At 47.2% G+C, this 16727-nt stretch overlaps 1 protein-coding gene and 1 pseudogene across 2 annotated transcripts; one reads left to right on the top strand and one right to left on the bottom strand.

Annotated features, from left to right (window-relative positions):
* Window positions 1-1825, bottom strand: LOC110072695 (tripartite motif-containing protein 59-like; annotated as a pseudogene). The gene has a single exon (XR_013538007.1). The product of XR_013538007.1 is annotated as a tripartite motif-containing protein 59-like (transcript).
* A 5227-nt stretch (window positions 1826-7052) lies between these two features.
* LOC110072678 (group IIE secretory phospholipase A2) lies at window positions 7053-16670 on the top strand. Its single transcript, XM_020781224.3, has 3 exons — window positions 7053-13421; window positions 15642-15786; window positions 16257-16670. Exons 1-3 carry the CDS (start codon window positions 13376-13378, stop codon window positions 16369-16371), a joined length of 306 nt encoding a protein of 101 aa, XP_020636883.3. The 5' UTR covers window positions 7053-13375; the 3' UTR covers window positions 16372-16670.
* The last annotated feature ends 57 nt before the right edge of the window (window positions 16671-16727 follow it).

Raw genomic sequence — 16727 nt, 5'->3', positions numbered from 1 at the left:
CTATAGAACATACAGCAAGGCTATTTCATTTACAAATGGCGTTAACTGTTGGCTGAAGATGATAGCAACCACAGTCAGAGAAATAATTATAATTGCCAAAGGCCATAAAGGCCACAAAAATTCTTTAGGTTGTCTATTTTCCTTCTCATAGCCAGAGTTGCATACTTTCCCTTTTGAAACCAGTTTTATCTTTGGAATGAAAACCTTGTTGATCTGACTAATTTTACAAGTTTTGATCCACACATCTTTTGGCACCTGTCCTATTTGAGGATAGATTTCAACAGGCTTAACTTCTGGTAATGGTTTTTGCCTTAAAGCTTTGACACGCTGACGCATATCCCCAATCTTCTCCAGAAAAAGAAGGGGGGACTCCTCTGCCTGAACAACTATATTCAGCGACATAAGATCAAGTTGTTCTTGTCGTAGTTCCTGCAACTTCTCGATTAGAGGTTCATAGTCTGCCACGATCTGTGTGTTCACTTCATCCAAAGTTGCAATGTGTTTTTTTTTTTGTTATCAAGTGCATCACTGAGTCTCTTAAAATACTGCAGCACAGTCTTTATATCCTCTCTTGAACAATGATCTCACAATGAGCTTTCTGTTTTTCAAGGTTTTCAGTTAGCATGCATACTTCACTCCAATGCTTATTAGTCAGGTTTGGCAGGCGTCTGGTTTACTTTCATGTAGGCACTTAGAAAATCATCTATAGGATGGCCATTATGCTTTCCCATTGTAAGGCAATGGCCGCACATTTTCTGTCTAGAAGGCAGTAAACATTTAATGTCTGACCTCCTGACCTGATCCTCTGCCCTTTCCCGCCAGACAGCCTCAAACCGACTCCTTCCCCTGGATGTTGGTCTACCGAAGTAATTAAAATTGAACTGATCCCACACCTCCCACCTGGGCTTAAACCAAGATGGGCAAAATACATCTCCAGGATATTGATGGACTGTCTTTTGTGGGGAGGGTTTGAAAAAGTGGGTTTCCCACAGACACACACTTCTAGCCCCGGGCTGGCTCAGAACCGCCTTGCTGTGGCCGCCTCATCAAGAGACCTCAGGTTCTGGAACCCAGCAGAACCACCTCCCATGGTTGCAGGAAAAGTCGTCTCAGCTTCCCCAGGGTTGTGAGGGGTGGGGATGTCAGCTGGGCGCCAGCTGCTCTCCTGGCCTGGCTCCTGTGCCTAGAAGCAGCCGCCAGACCCGCTGCAAGCCTTCTTCGGAGAACCCCTGCCTCGTGGCCTCAACACTATCGGCCAAGGGTCTCTTTACCGGCACAGCAAAAACCTGAGCACCACTGTTAGCTCCATCCGTCGCTGCCTCTCTGAACACTGTGATTTTCTCCGTCTCTTTGGATGATGTTCCTTCCTCGGTGGTCAGGAACACATCCACCTTTTCTCTTTGGCGGTTTTCCTCCCTCCTCTCTCTTGCCCCGGTCCCAACTAACTGCCTTAACTGACTTTTTTCCTCCCGGAATCTTCGGTCTCGAGCCCTCACTGCTTCTGGCACGCGACCTTCTTCTTTCTCCTCTGATGGTGCTCCTGTCTCTGCTATCTCCCACATCTGCCTATCTAGCCCTTTGAGGGGATGGCACACTCTTTGATGTTTCCTCAGTCTCTTCTTCACAGCGCACTTCCTAAAAAACAGTGAGAACGGGCCTTCTGGCGGGAGAACATTTCTGCGGCAGCAAAAAAGCAACACCAGAAAATGCTCTTTGCTCTCCAATGCAGAGGTGCCCAGGGCGCTGGGCAGGGAGCTGCAGCTCCTCTCCATCTGACTGGCCCGGGAGTAGCAGCCCGCCCGACAGCAGAGGTCCTGGGGGCCCTTAGGGCCAGTCCCCTTGTGGGGGTTGCCCGCCCGGTGCCTGAGATTGGGTGCCCCTTCGACGCCGTTGGGTGAGCTGGCAGCGGCCATGGTCACGCGGAGGCTTCTTAGCCGCCCGAAGCAACTTGGTCCGGCGGACCTTTCGAAGTCTGAACATCTGCAGTGCTGGAGATGACCAGCCGTGGGCGCCGCAGGGGCTCGGGTCATGCTGGTGCCGGCCACTCCCTCTGCCCTGTCAGGGGCCAGCTGGTCCTTCCGATGCCCATTACCTTGGGGTTGGTCTCTCTGCAGCAGAAGTGCCTGTCGGGAAGAGAGGAGGTGGTGTGGTTACTCCAAAGGGCCCAGAGGGGGGCTCTGGAGACCCACCCCCTCCCCCAGCTCAGTCCCCCTTGAAGGGGAAAGCCCGCGAAGGGATTTCCCTCGCCCTGTCCTCTTCCAAAGAAAAACACAAAATGAAAACTCCTCCACGGAGCCCCCTACCTCAAAGACGGCTAGGGAAAGCCTGCACCTTCCTCTCTATCCGAGGAGAGGCAGGGAAAGCCCCCCTTGAAGGGGAAAGCCCAGGCGGGGATTTCCTTCGTCTGGCAGATGTGCCAGTCCAGGAGCTTCTGCTCCTTGCAGGCGAGGAAACGCATCCTTTGCCTGGCTTCAGGAAGAGAGAGATATATGAGATCTTTGATGTCTGCTGACTATTTTGACTATAGCTCTTTCCACATTCCATGCACGTGTATGATTTCTCCCGAGACGTCTTTCATATAGATTACAATTATTGTACATGGTGCTGCTCTTTCTGTATTCCATCCCTTGATTTTGTTTCTCCTCTGGGTGGACTCTTCTAGTTAATACCCACCCCAAATGAAAATAAAGGCTGGGTAGGGTCTGGGAGGGCAAGGAAGGGTGGCAATTTTGGCCCTGCTGGGCCCGCGGGGGGTGGGGGCTGGAGGAAGGCTGGGAAGGGTTTGGGAAGGCAGGGGGTGGCGATTTTGGCCCCGCTGGGCCCACGGGGAAGTGGAGGAAATCCCTGAAGACGGGGGGTGGGGGGGTCAAAATCCTGTTGCTTAGCATAGTAAATTAAAATTAAGGTAGGTCCACTGAAATAGCAGAACTTCAGAGTGATTGACTTGCCAAATATCCACTGATCCTTTTGCTACTATGCTGGGATTCCAGACACTGTCTTTCTTTTTTTTGACTTCCCAGCATGGAAATACAGTACATATTGTCATTGGGAAGAGCATCTCCTGCAGTTGTTTTTTTAAAATAGGTGTAAGAAAATAAAGTTTTCTTTGGGGAGTTTCTCAGCCATGTTTGTACAATGTAAAACTGGTGGCTACTTTTGTATGCACTGTTTATTTTATGATGTTTTATGGTATTCTTGTAAGCCGGCCCGAGTAGACATTGTCTAGAGGGGTGGGGGTAAAAAAAATCTAATAAATAAATAAAGCCAAAGCCTGGGCATATGATAACATTGCTGTAGTTATTTAAGATGACAAGGAGTTAAAGGAAAGAATATCACCTGTGAGTGCATTTTGGAAGCCTCCTTCTGTGTCACTTTTCTTAAACTGGGGTCACACTACAAAAGGGAAGCAGGGTGGATTCTCCCCTTCCTGATGTGACCTTGCTAATCAGCAGGGGCAAACAGCCAATGCTGGGCGAAGAAGTGGACAGCTTCCAAGAGGTCCGGGTTGAAATCACTTTTTGAGCCCAAAGGTTTGCTCGTGATTCTGAGCCAAGGACCATCTTCCCCCGTCTTTTCTTAAACTGGGGTCACACTGCAAAAGGGAAGCTGCCAGAGGAGAAACAAGAGGAGAAAATGGACTAACCATAATCAAGATCTCAAATCGAGCCCAGTTCCTCCCAGCACCAAACCTGCCCTTTTCCCAGTGTTTAAGCAATAGCCGCACAATCCGACAAACAGCAAATATGGACAATATCCTTCCTGTCCATATCCTGACCCCTTCCAACTTCCCTTTTCTATGATTTCTATGATTCTCCGAAGAATTTGGTTGACTGCCTGTCATGCCCAATGAGACGGGCCTGAACACAATGAATAATTTTAAGAACAGAAGTCCCAGCGTGCAGGATACGGAAGAATGAGCTCAAGCTACAGGAAGTCAGATTGAGGCTGAAGATCAAGAAAAACAGAACCCATGGCCCCAGGGGGAAGTGGTGAGCCCTCCAACCCTGGAGGCCTTCGAGAGACATTTAGACCACCACCGGTCAGATCTGCTTGGACTTGGATTCCTGCCCTGAGGGGTTGGGCGCCTTAGGGCTCCCTTCCAAGTTCACGATTCTCTGATCCCACCAAATTGATTTTGTGCCACAAGGGCAGTGGGCAACGTGATGGTGGCATCAACTTTGACCCAACATGACTAAACAACAAAACTACTTCAAAACAGAATCAACTGTCAATTTACAAATCTGTATTTATTTTAGTCGTTGTGCAATGCCTTGTGATTTTCATTGGGAGAAAGGTGGGATATAAACTAAGAAACTAACCAACAAGTAAATAAATATTTTTTGGGGAAGTGGAGGAAGGACAGCAATGAAAACAAGTAATGATATTAATAACAACAACAATAAAATAAATACTTAATTATTGGTGAACAGGAATAATAAAAACATTTGAATGTTAATAATGAATAGTAATAATAACAGTGGTAAGAAGAATATGAAGAATATTGTCATTGCATTCTCAAAGGCTTTCACGGTTGGTATCCGATGGTTGTGGGGTTTTTGGGCTGTCTGCCATGTTCTTGAAGATTTTCTTCCTGGCATTTTGCACTGACTGTGCTCTGAGGATGCTGGCCACAGAGACTGGCGAAACATTGGGAGGAAGGACCTCGGGAACACGGCCAGACAGCCCGAAAAACCTACAACAACCAATATTGTCATTGTATTCACATTGTTTTTACATTTGTGGTGCTGTCTGGATAGCTCAGGTATCTGGCTGCGAGTTCAGTTCCCCACTGTGATTCCCCACTATACATCCCAGAAGAGCCAACCTGTGTGGCCTTGGGAAAGCTTCATAGACCCAGGGTGTCCCCCAGGAATAATTAATCACTTCTGAATAGTCTCTACTTAAAGTATCCTGAAGAGGGTCACCATAAGTAAGAATTGACTTGAGGGTGCATTATTATTTATTGACATTTGTGAACAAAAAGGTGCCTTCCCCCCCCCACGGGCTGCCCACTCCCTCTGCCCTGTCAGGAGCCAGCCGGACCCTCCGACGCCCGTTACCTCAGAAGGGGGCTGAGGTTGGTCTCTCCACACCAGAAGTGCCTGTTGGGAAGAGAGGAGGCGGTGCAGTGACGCCAAAGGATGGGCAAGTGAGCAGGTGTTTTCACTGGTTTGGTTCTCTCCCAACAAACTTTTCAAATACTTGATCTGGGCCTGAGAAGCAGAACGGGCAGCCAGGTTGCAAGGCTGGCTTGCCGGTGGTTGAAGAACTGGGCTTAGGCATCAGGAGAGGAGAGCCGGTGGAGAGTCTCTGCCACTGCCATCCTCTCCTGGCAAACTTCCAAACAGCCCTGGAGAAAAGGAGGGAGGCAGACAGGCAGGAAGGAACCCCTTTTCTCTGGTAATCAAAAGCGGCGTCTCTCCCTCCATCTCTCCGTTCCTTCTTTCCTTTGTCACGAAGGGCAGCTTCCCCTCAGGCCACGAAAAAAGGGTCCGGGCGGCACGGCCAGGTCTCGTTCTGATAAAATGTCTTTTAGGATCTGGCTTCCTCCCTTGTCGCTCCATTCTCCCTCTCTTGGGCCAGTCTAGATTTTTTTTTTACTAGAATATTAAGAAACAGATTAATTTTATTTATTTATTTATTCAGTTTGCATCCCACTCCCGTTAGTGTCACACGACTTGTCTCAGGGGGCTACAGCTCGTAAAACAGAAATAAAAACAGAAAACATTAAAAAACAATTGCAATAACTCTTAAAAACAACAACAACCACCAGGCGGGACTCCTCTTCCGTGGGTTCAGTGATTTCCACAGCAGGAAAAGAGCACCCACTCCCCTAATCCATTGTTTTCATGCCAGGCAGCTCTTTTGGAAGATCCCTTAATTTAAGATTTAAAGGAGTGGGGGTGAGGATACAGGAGAGTTACAGTGGGCCATCGCCTTTCGGGCGTCCTGCGAATCAGGTGAAGGCCCTTAAAAATTCAAGACATCCTCTGCTGCGCGCTGCCGACAAGGTTTCCGAGAAGAGGATGGCGGAGAACAAGGTTCTTGTGCTCCAGAGACTGTAGGTGAGGAGGGAGAGAGAGCGCCGTGGCCGTGCAGAGTGTGACAACGGGTGGGATCCAGGGGGAAGGAAACCCAGGAGTCCAGCAAGCCCCAAGAGGAGAATGTCCTTTCTCAAGAACCCAGAGTTCTCCTGCGTTATCCTTGAGGAGCCACCGGCACTGGGATTGTGGCCTTTTCCGTGTTCTCATGAAACACAAAGAAGGCGGCCACGGCACTCAGCCCCGAACTGCACTTTCTCTTGTCCTTGGCGGCAAAGGAGGGGAGATGGAAGTCCTCAGGAATCTCCACTTCGGGACTCGAACTCGAGCTGGGAGGGAGACCAGAGACAGCTCGCCATGTCCCACCGACCTTTCTGGATCCGGTCGTTCCTCAAGGTTGCGGGGTGGCGCAAATGAACGATGAAGCTCTGCATCCGCGTGAACCATCTCACTGAAAGAACGACACCTAGCCGCCGTCCCCGGGCGGCCCAGTGTTCTGTGCAGGCCGGGGTCTCCCACCGGCGGGCAGCCAGAACAGATTCTCCTCTTAGGCCAGTCTCCTTTCAGAGAGTGTTCTCTGGGCGCTTGGAATCATCCCAACGATTTCTGGACTCGCTTTGGAATCTCCCATCGGTGTTTTGTAGTCATATTTCTCACATGGGCCTCCAGGCGTTCCTTCATGTCTGGTGTGAGGAAGGAAAGATTCTGGGTCATGGTCTCCACTTTCCTTCTCTCCTACGGGGTGCATCTTGGTTATCCTTTCCCCTGTGGGCTTTTCTGTATCCGGAGGAAAGGAAGCAAAGGCAGGAGAAAATGTTCTCTTCTGTAGAACATGACGTTCCGAAGTGTTTCTGTCAACCTCAGGCAGGAGGTTGATGGAGGAATTGAAGCCTATGGAAATAATAATAATAATAATAATAATAATAATAATAATAATAATAATAATAATAATAATAATAATAATAATAATAATAATAATAATAATAATAATAATAATAATAATAATAATAATAATAATAATTTATTGTCATTGTAAGTATACCCATACAACGAAATTCACAGACACCCAGAGACCAGACACATGCACACATAAAATTCCCCAAACACTCCCCACCCACTAAAAGTCCCCCACTAAAAATACAAACATCTACACCGCAGGCCAAGTAACACAGTCCAACTAATTATTCACTACTGGTGGTCTTTAAGCTCATTATTAATTGCAATTATAGTTCTGGGATAAAAACTATTCAGAAAACGTGTGGTCCGAGTCTTAATTGTTCTATATCTTTTGCCAGACGGTAACAGTTCAAAAAAAAGTATAAGCAGGATGGGAAGAGTCTCAGGATGCTGTGTGACTTCCTCAGACAGCGGGATGTGAAGATGTCATCCAGGGTTGGTAGCTGGAGCCCGATGATATTCTGGGCAATTTTAATGGTTCTCTGTAGAGCATTTTTGTCCGCTACAGAGCTACTCCCAAACCATGCCAGAATGCCATAGGTTAGGACACTCTCAATGGTGCTACAATAGTATGACAGAAGTAAATGCTGAGATAAATTTAACTTGCTGAGCATTCTTAGGAAATACAGCCTCTTCTGTGCCTTCTTCATTAGCATGTTGGCATTTATAGTCCATGAGAGGTCCTCTGAGATGTAAGTACCCAGAAATTTAAAACTACCAACTCTCTCCACTTCCTCACCGTTTATGTACAGTGGTAAATGTACATTTCTCTTCCTTCTAAAATCAATTATGAGTTCTTTAGTTTTTTTGATGTTAAGTGTGAGATGATTTTCTTTACACCAAAGTATCAACCTTTGTACTTCCTTTCTATAAGCAGACTCATTGTTCTTATTTATGAGCCCCACCACTGTCGTATCATCCGCAAATTTAATAATTGCATTGGTGTTATACAGTGGGGTGCAATCTTGTGTGTACAGGGAATAGAGGAAGGGACTTAGCACACAGCCCTGGGGAGCTCTTGTACTTAGTACCAGGGTAGAAGAATGGTGAGATCCCATACTTACTGACTGTGGCCTATCTGTCAGAAAATCCTTTATCCACATGCAGATCTCCTGAGGTAATCCCAGGTTGATCATTTTAAAAAACAACCTATTTGGTAGAATGGTATTAAAAGCAGAGCTACTGTATAATCCACAAACAACAGCCTCGCATAAGTTCCCTGTTGTTCTAAGTGGCTCAATACAGTATGGAGTACAATGGACACAGCATCATCTGTAGATCTATTTCTCCTGTATGCAAATTGCCATGGGTCCAAAGAAGGTGGAAGACTAGCCTTAATGTAATCCAACACCAATCTCTCAAAACATTTCATAATAACAGATGTTAAAGCTACTGGTCTATAAACATTGAGAGATACCACAGCTGACTGCTTGGGGACTGGCACTATAATAGATGTCTTCAGGCAAGTGGGGACTGAACACTGCAACAAGGATAGATTGAAAATATCCATAAAAACCCCAGCTAATTCTGCAGCACAGCCCCTAACAACTCGTCCCATGATTCCATCTGGTCCAGCTGCCTTTCGAACGTTAATATTCTGGAAAGCGCGTCTCACATCTGAAATCTGCAGTACTAGTGGTTGTCTGTCGATGGTAGATTCTAATGATGTATTATAGACAGTAGGTGCTGGAATAATGGTTGTTCCTGTTTCCACCTCAAAACGGCTGAAAAATTGATTTAACTGTCAGCCAAAAAATCACTGCTGCTACACAGACTGTTTTTGTTACTCTGCCCCGTGATTTGTCGTAGGCCATGCCATACTCGACGAGTGTCATAACTCAAGATGTTGCTCAATTCTCTGGCTGTACATAGCTTTGGCATCCCTAATGCCCCTTTTCAGTTTAGCTCTGGCCTCTCTATACTGTAGTACATCACCAGAATGAAAAGCAGCATTTCTGGCTTTTAATAAAATGCGCACTTCTCTATTTAGCCAAGGCTTGTTATTAGAAAACACTCGTACTTGTCTGGTGGTGGTAACAACATCGATGCAGCTTTTGATATAAAACAGTACTGTCGAGGCATAAGTATCAACATTGTCCTCCTCAAACAGTGCCCAATCAGTGCTCCTAAAGCAATCTCGAAGTTGCTCAGATGCATCCACTGGCCACACTTGTATTTCTCTTAATTGATGGTCTGATTCTTTTAACAAGAGGTCTGTATGATGGAATCAAAAACAAAGATATATGATCTGACTGTCCCAAGCTAGGCAATGGCTTCGTCTTATATCCATGCATGATGTTACTATATACCTGATCCAAGATATTTTCCCCTCTAGTGGGACAGTCCACATACTGATAAAAGTTAGGGAGGATGGTCTTTAAATTGGCTTGATTGAAATCACCTGCTACCACCAGCACTCCATCTGGGTAGGCCTGCTGCTGTTTGCTGATAGCAGTTAACAAACAACTCAAAGCTGTGGTTGTGTTAGCATCAGGAGGTATATATATTGCTGTTATTATAACAACATTAAACTCACGAGGCAGGTAAAAGGGGCGGCATTTCCCTGCCAAATACCCCATATCAGGAGAACAGTGAATGTCCATTATTTTAACATCTGTGCTCCAGTTATTGTTTGTGTAAACACAAACCCCTCCACCTCTGCTCTTCCCAGATTCAATAGACCTGTCTCCTCGATGTACTCTGCGTCCTTGTAGTTCAATTACCTCCCCTGGGATGGAAGAGTCAAGCCATGTCTCTGTAAAGATCATAACGCAACAGTCTCGAATATTTTTCTGTAGGGAGATAGTAAGTTCCAACTCCTCAATCTTGTTGGGTAGAGATCTAACATTTGAGACAAAAAGACTTGACAATGCAGGCTTGTGAAGCTTCTCTCTGTCAGACATGAGGTACCATGGCGTCAGATTGAGTTGACGAGTCTGAATTCAAAGAAGGGGAGCGGTAATGGTGGCGTTTCATGGGTTTCTCAGGTTGCTCAGTGTCAGCGAGAGCATCCCTACGTCGTTTAAGTGACACGTTACTGTGACATTTGGAATGTGTGGCAGTCTCAGCTGACTTGAACTGTTTGGGCGCCTCCGGTACTGACTTGGAGTTCTTCTTAGTCACTATCGGTACCGACGAAGTTCATGCGCGTCGGTGCCGCTTACGCCCTGTACCGTCAAGGTCACGGACCGTGGAAGACGAATCCTCCTCTGACGAGCTGGTATCAGATGCTGAGGAGGACAACTCTGAATTTGAAGAGTCGAATCCGTACAGCAGACGGAGGCCGTACCATTTTCCATTTGTTTCCGACCGTGTTTGATCTCTTTCAGACTGTATGGAAGCAGCGGCCAGTCATCGGGGCGTCCGCGGCCCTTCTTGCGCTTGGGGTGATGTTTTCAAACCCCAATTTTCTTGGAGATTTTCAGTCCCGAATGCTTCGAGGACCAGGAATCTCCTGCAGTCGGTACGAGATGCTTGGTCTTCTCCTTTCTCTTTTTTTACTGTCACTGGATCCGGCAGTGGCAAAGCCGATCCATGTTACGAAGGTGGAGGCAATGGTGACCCAGGGCTCATGGGTACCGAGGACTCTCGGGATGGCGCTTCCTTCAGTACCACTGCAGTATGTACCAGGAGCAGCAGAGAGGAATGGTCCGCACGAATTGGAGGGGAGGGCTCCCTGGTAGATTCGGTCTGCGGTGGTGATCGAAGAGATGGTCATTGGGGCGTTGATTGCTGGACAGGAGGAGAAGGTGGCCTCTTGGATTTTAAGAGGAAGGCTTGGTTTTGGGTTTGACAGGAAGAGAAGTAGCCTTGGATTTAGACAGCTTGAGTTTGGGAGATAGAGTAGGCATCTCAGTGGTTGAAGAGGCGGACTTATTGTCCATTTTTGGCGGCTGTTACAGCCAACTATGATGTCTCCTGTCCTTCAAGGTTTTGGAGGGAGTTTAACATCCAATAGTGGGAGGAAGGCGGGACATCAGTGGGTGGAGCTGGGATGGATATATATTGGGGAAAGTGTGTCATGAAGGGGCTGTTTTAAGTTCTGCTGGAGCAGTTCTGTATTGAGTTTTGTGGAGTTCTGTGTGAGCTCTGTGTTCTGTATGAACAAACATCTAGAGTCTGTTTATGCTAGTGCCTTGATTTAAATAGTCTCTTGTTTTATTTGTTTACCAATCCAAGTGTGTACCAATCAATAAATTTTAGTTCTTTTGTTTTTGAAATCCATTCCTGTCTGTGTGACTCATTATAGGGAATGGTTGGTGGCAGTCTACCTGAAGTGTGAGAGAGTGTTGATGTAGTGTAACAGGCCTCCTTGGTGAAATAGAGAAGGAGGTTGTTACAGCGGCTGAAGTGACTTCTCCCACAAATCGGCGGGGAGACGGAGATCTCTGAGTTTTAGCGCCTGCTTAGTAAATCTCCTACAACGAGGGCAGGATTGAGGGAAATGAGTCTCGCCTGGGCAAAATAGGCAAAGCTGATGACCATCTGTAGACGGGATCTTCTTGTGGCAAGAGGCGCAGCTTTTGAAGGAAACCTTCAGGGCCATAAAAAAGCAGGAAAATGGGAAGGGAAGGGGGAGGGGAGAACGAACTGTGGAAACAGCTAAACGGTTTAAACCCGTTTAGGGTTTAAGATCTAAAGAAACGATGGTGAATAAATTTCGCTTTCCGTGCGACGAGCTCCAGAGAAAGACTACTGCAGCAGTGGAAGAAATGGAACTGAGATAACCGTCGGGGCGGGCGGACCATGAGGGCTTGGGGGAGGTCCTAAACGGTTCCTTTAGCCCCAGAATATTCCGAGGCCTCTGCGCATGCGCAGACTTAACCCATTAGTGTGCATTCACGGAGGCCATGAAGAAGAATCAGGAGTAATCATTCTAAGATGAAATGGAGATGGAAAAATGCAGGCAAATGATCCACAGAAGGACAACACGTTGGGCCTTGGGTCAAACAATATATATATATGGGTCATACATACAATGCGACCATTTGAGTTCTCTGGAACTGTTTTTTCAGGTGCAAGTTATAGAAAATAAGGGGGCAAGGAAGAGGCAGAACGTTGAACCTCGCTCCCCAAAAGAGGCCAGGGGCAACGGCCAGTTATCTCGAAGGCTGGTTGCTAGCACGACAGGCTGGATTTAACTTTCAGCACCAAGGACAGCTCCCAGCAAGCGCTGTGCAAAAAATCCACCCAGGACCGTCCGACTGGAAAGGTCTGAACCAAACTGGGGGTCCCAGTTTCTTTCTTCCACACACTCTCTTTCTCTTCCTTGTCCTCTATTTCTCTCCTTCGGGTTTTCGACTAACCAGAGCCCCACTTAACTTTTTGTGTCCTGGTGGAGTCTGAAAGCCACCGGTGCCTCAGAGAAAGTTCATCGTACAGACGGCGGTGAGGAGGGGGACTTCAGTCATGGGACTCCCTGTCAAGCTGGACTTAAGTTGCACCATGGACTCAACTCCGAATCCTAACGCCGAGAGATGCCCGGAAAGAAAGAACGAGAAACTGGGCCTTCTCGGCAGTGGCCCCTCGGCTCTGGAATAACCTCCCATCAGCGATCCGCCTGGCTCCCTCGCTGGGTGTTTTTAAGAGCCAATTAAAAACTTGGCTGTTTAGGCCGGCCTTCCCCCCATCAATACTTGACTTTATTTTTATTATAATTTTCTGTTTCCGCATCTTGAGCCTTACTAAGCATTACCAATCACTATTGTTTGCATTTTTTTTTACTGTTTTAGATTACAATGTTTAAGGAACCCGCCCGGAGTAGACTCTGTCTAAAAGGGCGGGATAGAAATCTAATAAATAAAATAAAAATAAATAAATAACTCAGACTCAGTTCGGGTTTCCCCCCTCCCCATGGCTTGGACTTGACTTGTGATTCGGAAGCCACCTACCCCTCCCTATTTTCTGGGGGGACGGAGCTTGTTTTTAACAGGGATTGGGACGAAGGTCCCGGACTTGAACCCAGACTCAGACTAGACTGCCTCCAAGAAGAGTGATTGTAAAGTAAGAAGACACAGGGTTTTTTCCTTCCCTTCGTTCCGGTGGGGATACCCCAGACAAAAAACCAAAATCAACATGACCCACCACGTCTCCATGGCTGAGGGAGGGGCACCGCTATACCGTGGTTCCCAAAGCACTGTTTGCTTTCATTCCTGGGAACAACCTGGCGTGTCAAACAGGATCCGGTGAGAACGATCAATATTGATATATCCTCTTCTGTGTCCAAGAGGCAGAACACAATAGCCAAAGATTGTGTATACAATGTCAGGCGGGACACCACCGGGAAGGCACCGTGCGCCTCCTCCTTCCCAAACATTGAAAAAGAGAGGACACCCGAGTCCGTCCTTTTAGGTCTTGGTTCCTCTTCGGGTTACGACATGAGGATGAAATACTCTTTGGGGCTTCCTTTACTTTCCCTGTGTGGTAAGTAGATTACTGTGAGGTGTGCCCGTGGCTGTCTCTGTGTCGTGGCTGTTGTGAGCTAGAAAATTGCTCTCCTTGCTAGAGTTAGTGGGGTAGGTGATAGAAGAACGACCGTCTTAGAACAGCAGAGCTGGAAGGTATCCCAGGGGTCATCCAGTCCAGCCCCTTCTCAAGGAGGCCCAGCGGGGGGAATCGAACTCCCAACGTCCATCTCCCAAGCCAGAGACCTCAACCCCCTCATCTATCCAGCCAGATAAATCCCTGAACCCTAATCTGGATGTTTCACAACCTCATTGTCATCATTTTAGAACTGTAGAGTCAGAAAATACCCTATAGAAGACAGACCATCCAGTCCAGGTGGGGATTCGAACTCCCAGCTTCTGGCTCCGTAGCCAAATGCCTAACCCACTGAACTATCCAACACTTGTATTCAAGGAGCTTTTTAACATTGCTGCCCCACCTCACCAGTGAGTTTCTATGATGGAGTAGGGATTTGAACCCGCGTCTCCTGAGCTCTAGTGTGATAGATATTCTATCCACCACCCCACACAGGCTCTCACTGGCGTATGGACAGAGATATAAAACTGGTAGAAATCCAGAGGCTTTCAGGGAGGGAACTCACAGGAAAAAATTATTGGGGGGGGGGAAGAAAAAGAGACAGAAATACTGGACATGAAATATGTAAAGTGCTTACTTTCATCTCAGACTTATATTACTCCTTTAGCAACATAAAATGCTTTCCTTGATTTGGCCTATTTGGCAAAACCAAAATAAAAAATAAAACTAAAAAAAATTGGCCCCTTCAAGTTTTCTATTTCATGTCAGCTTTTGTGGATCAAACCTACCATCAAATCCTTTTGGCTTGTGTTTGGAAATGTGAAAGTATACATCCTTTGCTGAAGCAAAAATTAAGAATATATCTGAAATGAGAGGAAGATTGAGAGAGAGAGAGAGAGAGAGAAAGCTGTGGACAACAGCTACTGTGGTACCTCAGTCCATTTCTTAGATTTTGACCCGGAGGAGTGGAGAAAGGAGAAAAATCTCACATTTTGTGACACACAGTGGTGGCAATCCTGTGGCTTTCTTAAACCTGCAGAAAGCGACTTGTGTAACGTTTCCAGTCCTTGTAGCTGGCAATTAATGAGTCGCTGCTGGGATTCCCAGGGACCTGCATCCCCAAACTAGCCTGAGAATCCCAGCGGGAGACCTTTTAATTGCCAGCTAGAAGGGATGGGAAGGCCTGCTCTTTGCTTCCCACCTAAGCAATAAAGCAACAGGATTTCAACCCTTATTAATTGCATCATCTGGTCAGAATCAGCCTTCTCTCTACTGGCCAACAGGCACCAGAAGTGACCCATCATTAAGAGCCATGCCCGTGGCTTTTGTCGTGAAGATGGCCGGACCCACTAAGGGAAAAAGCACGCCTCAGTTCTGAGTGTCCCATTGGTTCCCTATATTGCCAACATGCACAGAAATAACCAACCTACTCCATGAGTAGGCTTTGTTCTGTACGAATTTTCGTACCGCGCAAATCCCATTGCAGGTTAAGAAAGCAAAACCTTCAAAAGCATCTCAGCTATGCCATCAGAGTTTTTCTAGATTCCCAAAAGTTTGGTTTCAAGGTACAGCAGGATCACAGCCACGTAACAGATGTCAAAATAGAGATGGCCTAGAGCCGCTTCCTTAAAATGAAAAGCATATGGAATGAAAACTTTAAATGGACCTTAAGGACGCACATCGATGCAGTGTTTTCTATTCTCAGTTCTACTGCACAACACAGAGTGATTGACTTTAACACAGGCTGCTGTAGAAAAGAACAGAAGCATCTGAAAGCAGAGTAAGTCGCGGGAAGCTAAATTCTTGGATCAAGAGAGTGACCCACAGAGAAATGTGAAAGCCAATGTATAAAGACTAAGAAATCACAAACATGTAAAATTCAGAAATGACAAATCACCATGCTTCCTGCCTTCCATATATGCAGATACACCGGGCTAAAGGAAGCAGGATTTCAGAGAAGGAAACCTATGAGTACCAATCAGTATGTACATCTAGAAAAGAGAAAAACCACACCTACATGTACTCTGCCACTCGCAATATCTGCTGGAAATCTGTTCCATCAGTCTGAAGGATTGCGGTGTGGGGGAGCAGTGCAGCAGTCCAGAAGTGGGGTGCCCCCTACTTAGGAAAACCTGGGATATTGATCCATTTTCTTGATTGCAGTTCTCTCCTTGGTCAGCGGCAACCTGATTCAGTTTGCAGATATGATTCGGCAAGTGACAGGCAGGCTCCCATCTCTGTTCTACAACGGGTACGGCTGCTACTGTGGACTGGGGGGATCTGGACAGCCTCTGGATGACACAGACTGGTGAGTCAAGACCCGGGAAAATGGGCCTTTTCAGTGGTTTCCCCAAAAGGGGGCTAACACTCCGGTCTGCTCCTGGTTCCACAGGGTCGCGAGACTTTACTTCTCCCCACGTGCAAATCCCAAAGCTTGGGAGGGAATTAGTCACAGGAAGTATGGGAAATTTGAGTAGCATTTCTCAGCAGTTCTGCCAGGCTGTTCTCATCAAGGCTGAGGGGCAAAGGAAGCATCATCTTGTCTTCTGTGCAGGATTAATCAAAGTTTTTTGCAGTTTTGCAAATGTAATTAAATAATTTTCCAAAACGCAGCTTGGAGAGGGAGGAACTCCTTGTCAACAGCCCTCTCTTGATTAAGTCGAAAATATAAATGTTCTTTTACCTGCGGTTACCACTGGGATGCCAGGGGGCCCTTTCGCTCCACCCCCTCACCTCCGGTCTTCTTCCCATCTGAAATTACCTCCCTGCCGTTCCCAGGTGCTGTCAAGCCCACGACTGCTGTTACGAGAAAATGTCCTCTCTTGGCTGCGACCCGAAAATGGAGATTTTTTCCTACTCCATCCGGAAGGGTGCCGTTGCCTGCCGTATGTGAGAGCGCGGACTATCGACAGGGTGGTGGGTCTCCTGGGAGAAGAGCCAGCCTGGGTGGCCTTGGGCAAGCAGCACAGCACTCCCAGGGCCACCCCGGAAGAAGGCGAAGGGGAAAAGGCCCTTCGGAGTATTCTGTACCCGGGAAACCCTGAAAAGTCAGAATTGACTTGATGGTACACAATGTGGAGAGTGAGATGCTTGGGGAGCGTTTGCTTAACTTGCCACCACACCAATGAAAAATGTGCGCTGAGCGACTCCTGGAGTACCTTCAGACCCCCACGAGGATTCTGGCGCACAAAGGGCATGTAGAAGGGTTAGGGGGTGGGGGTCCGCTGCTTCCCGAATGCCTTGAGGCTC

This window comes from Pogona vitticeps, chromosome 7, assembly GCF_051106095.1.
Source record: "Pogona vitticeps strain Pit_001003342236 chromosome 7, PviZW2.1, whole genome shotgun sequence".
NCBI classification, from domain to species: Eukaryota; Metazoa; Chordata; class Lepidosauria; order Squamata; family Agamidae; genus Pogona; species Pogona vitticeps.
Note: the sequence above shows the minus strand (reverse complement) of the source record. Positions and strands in the feature narration are given on the sequence as shown.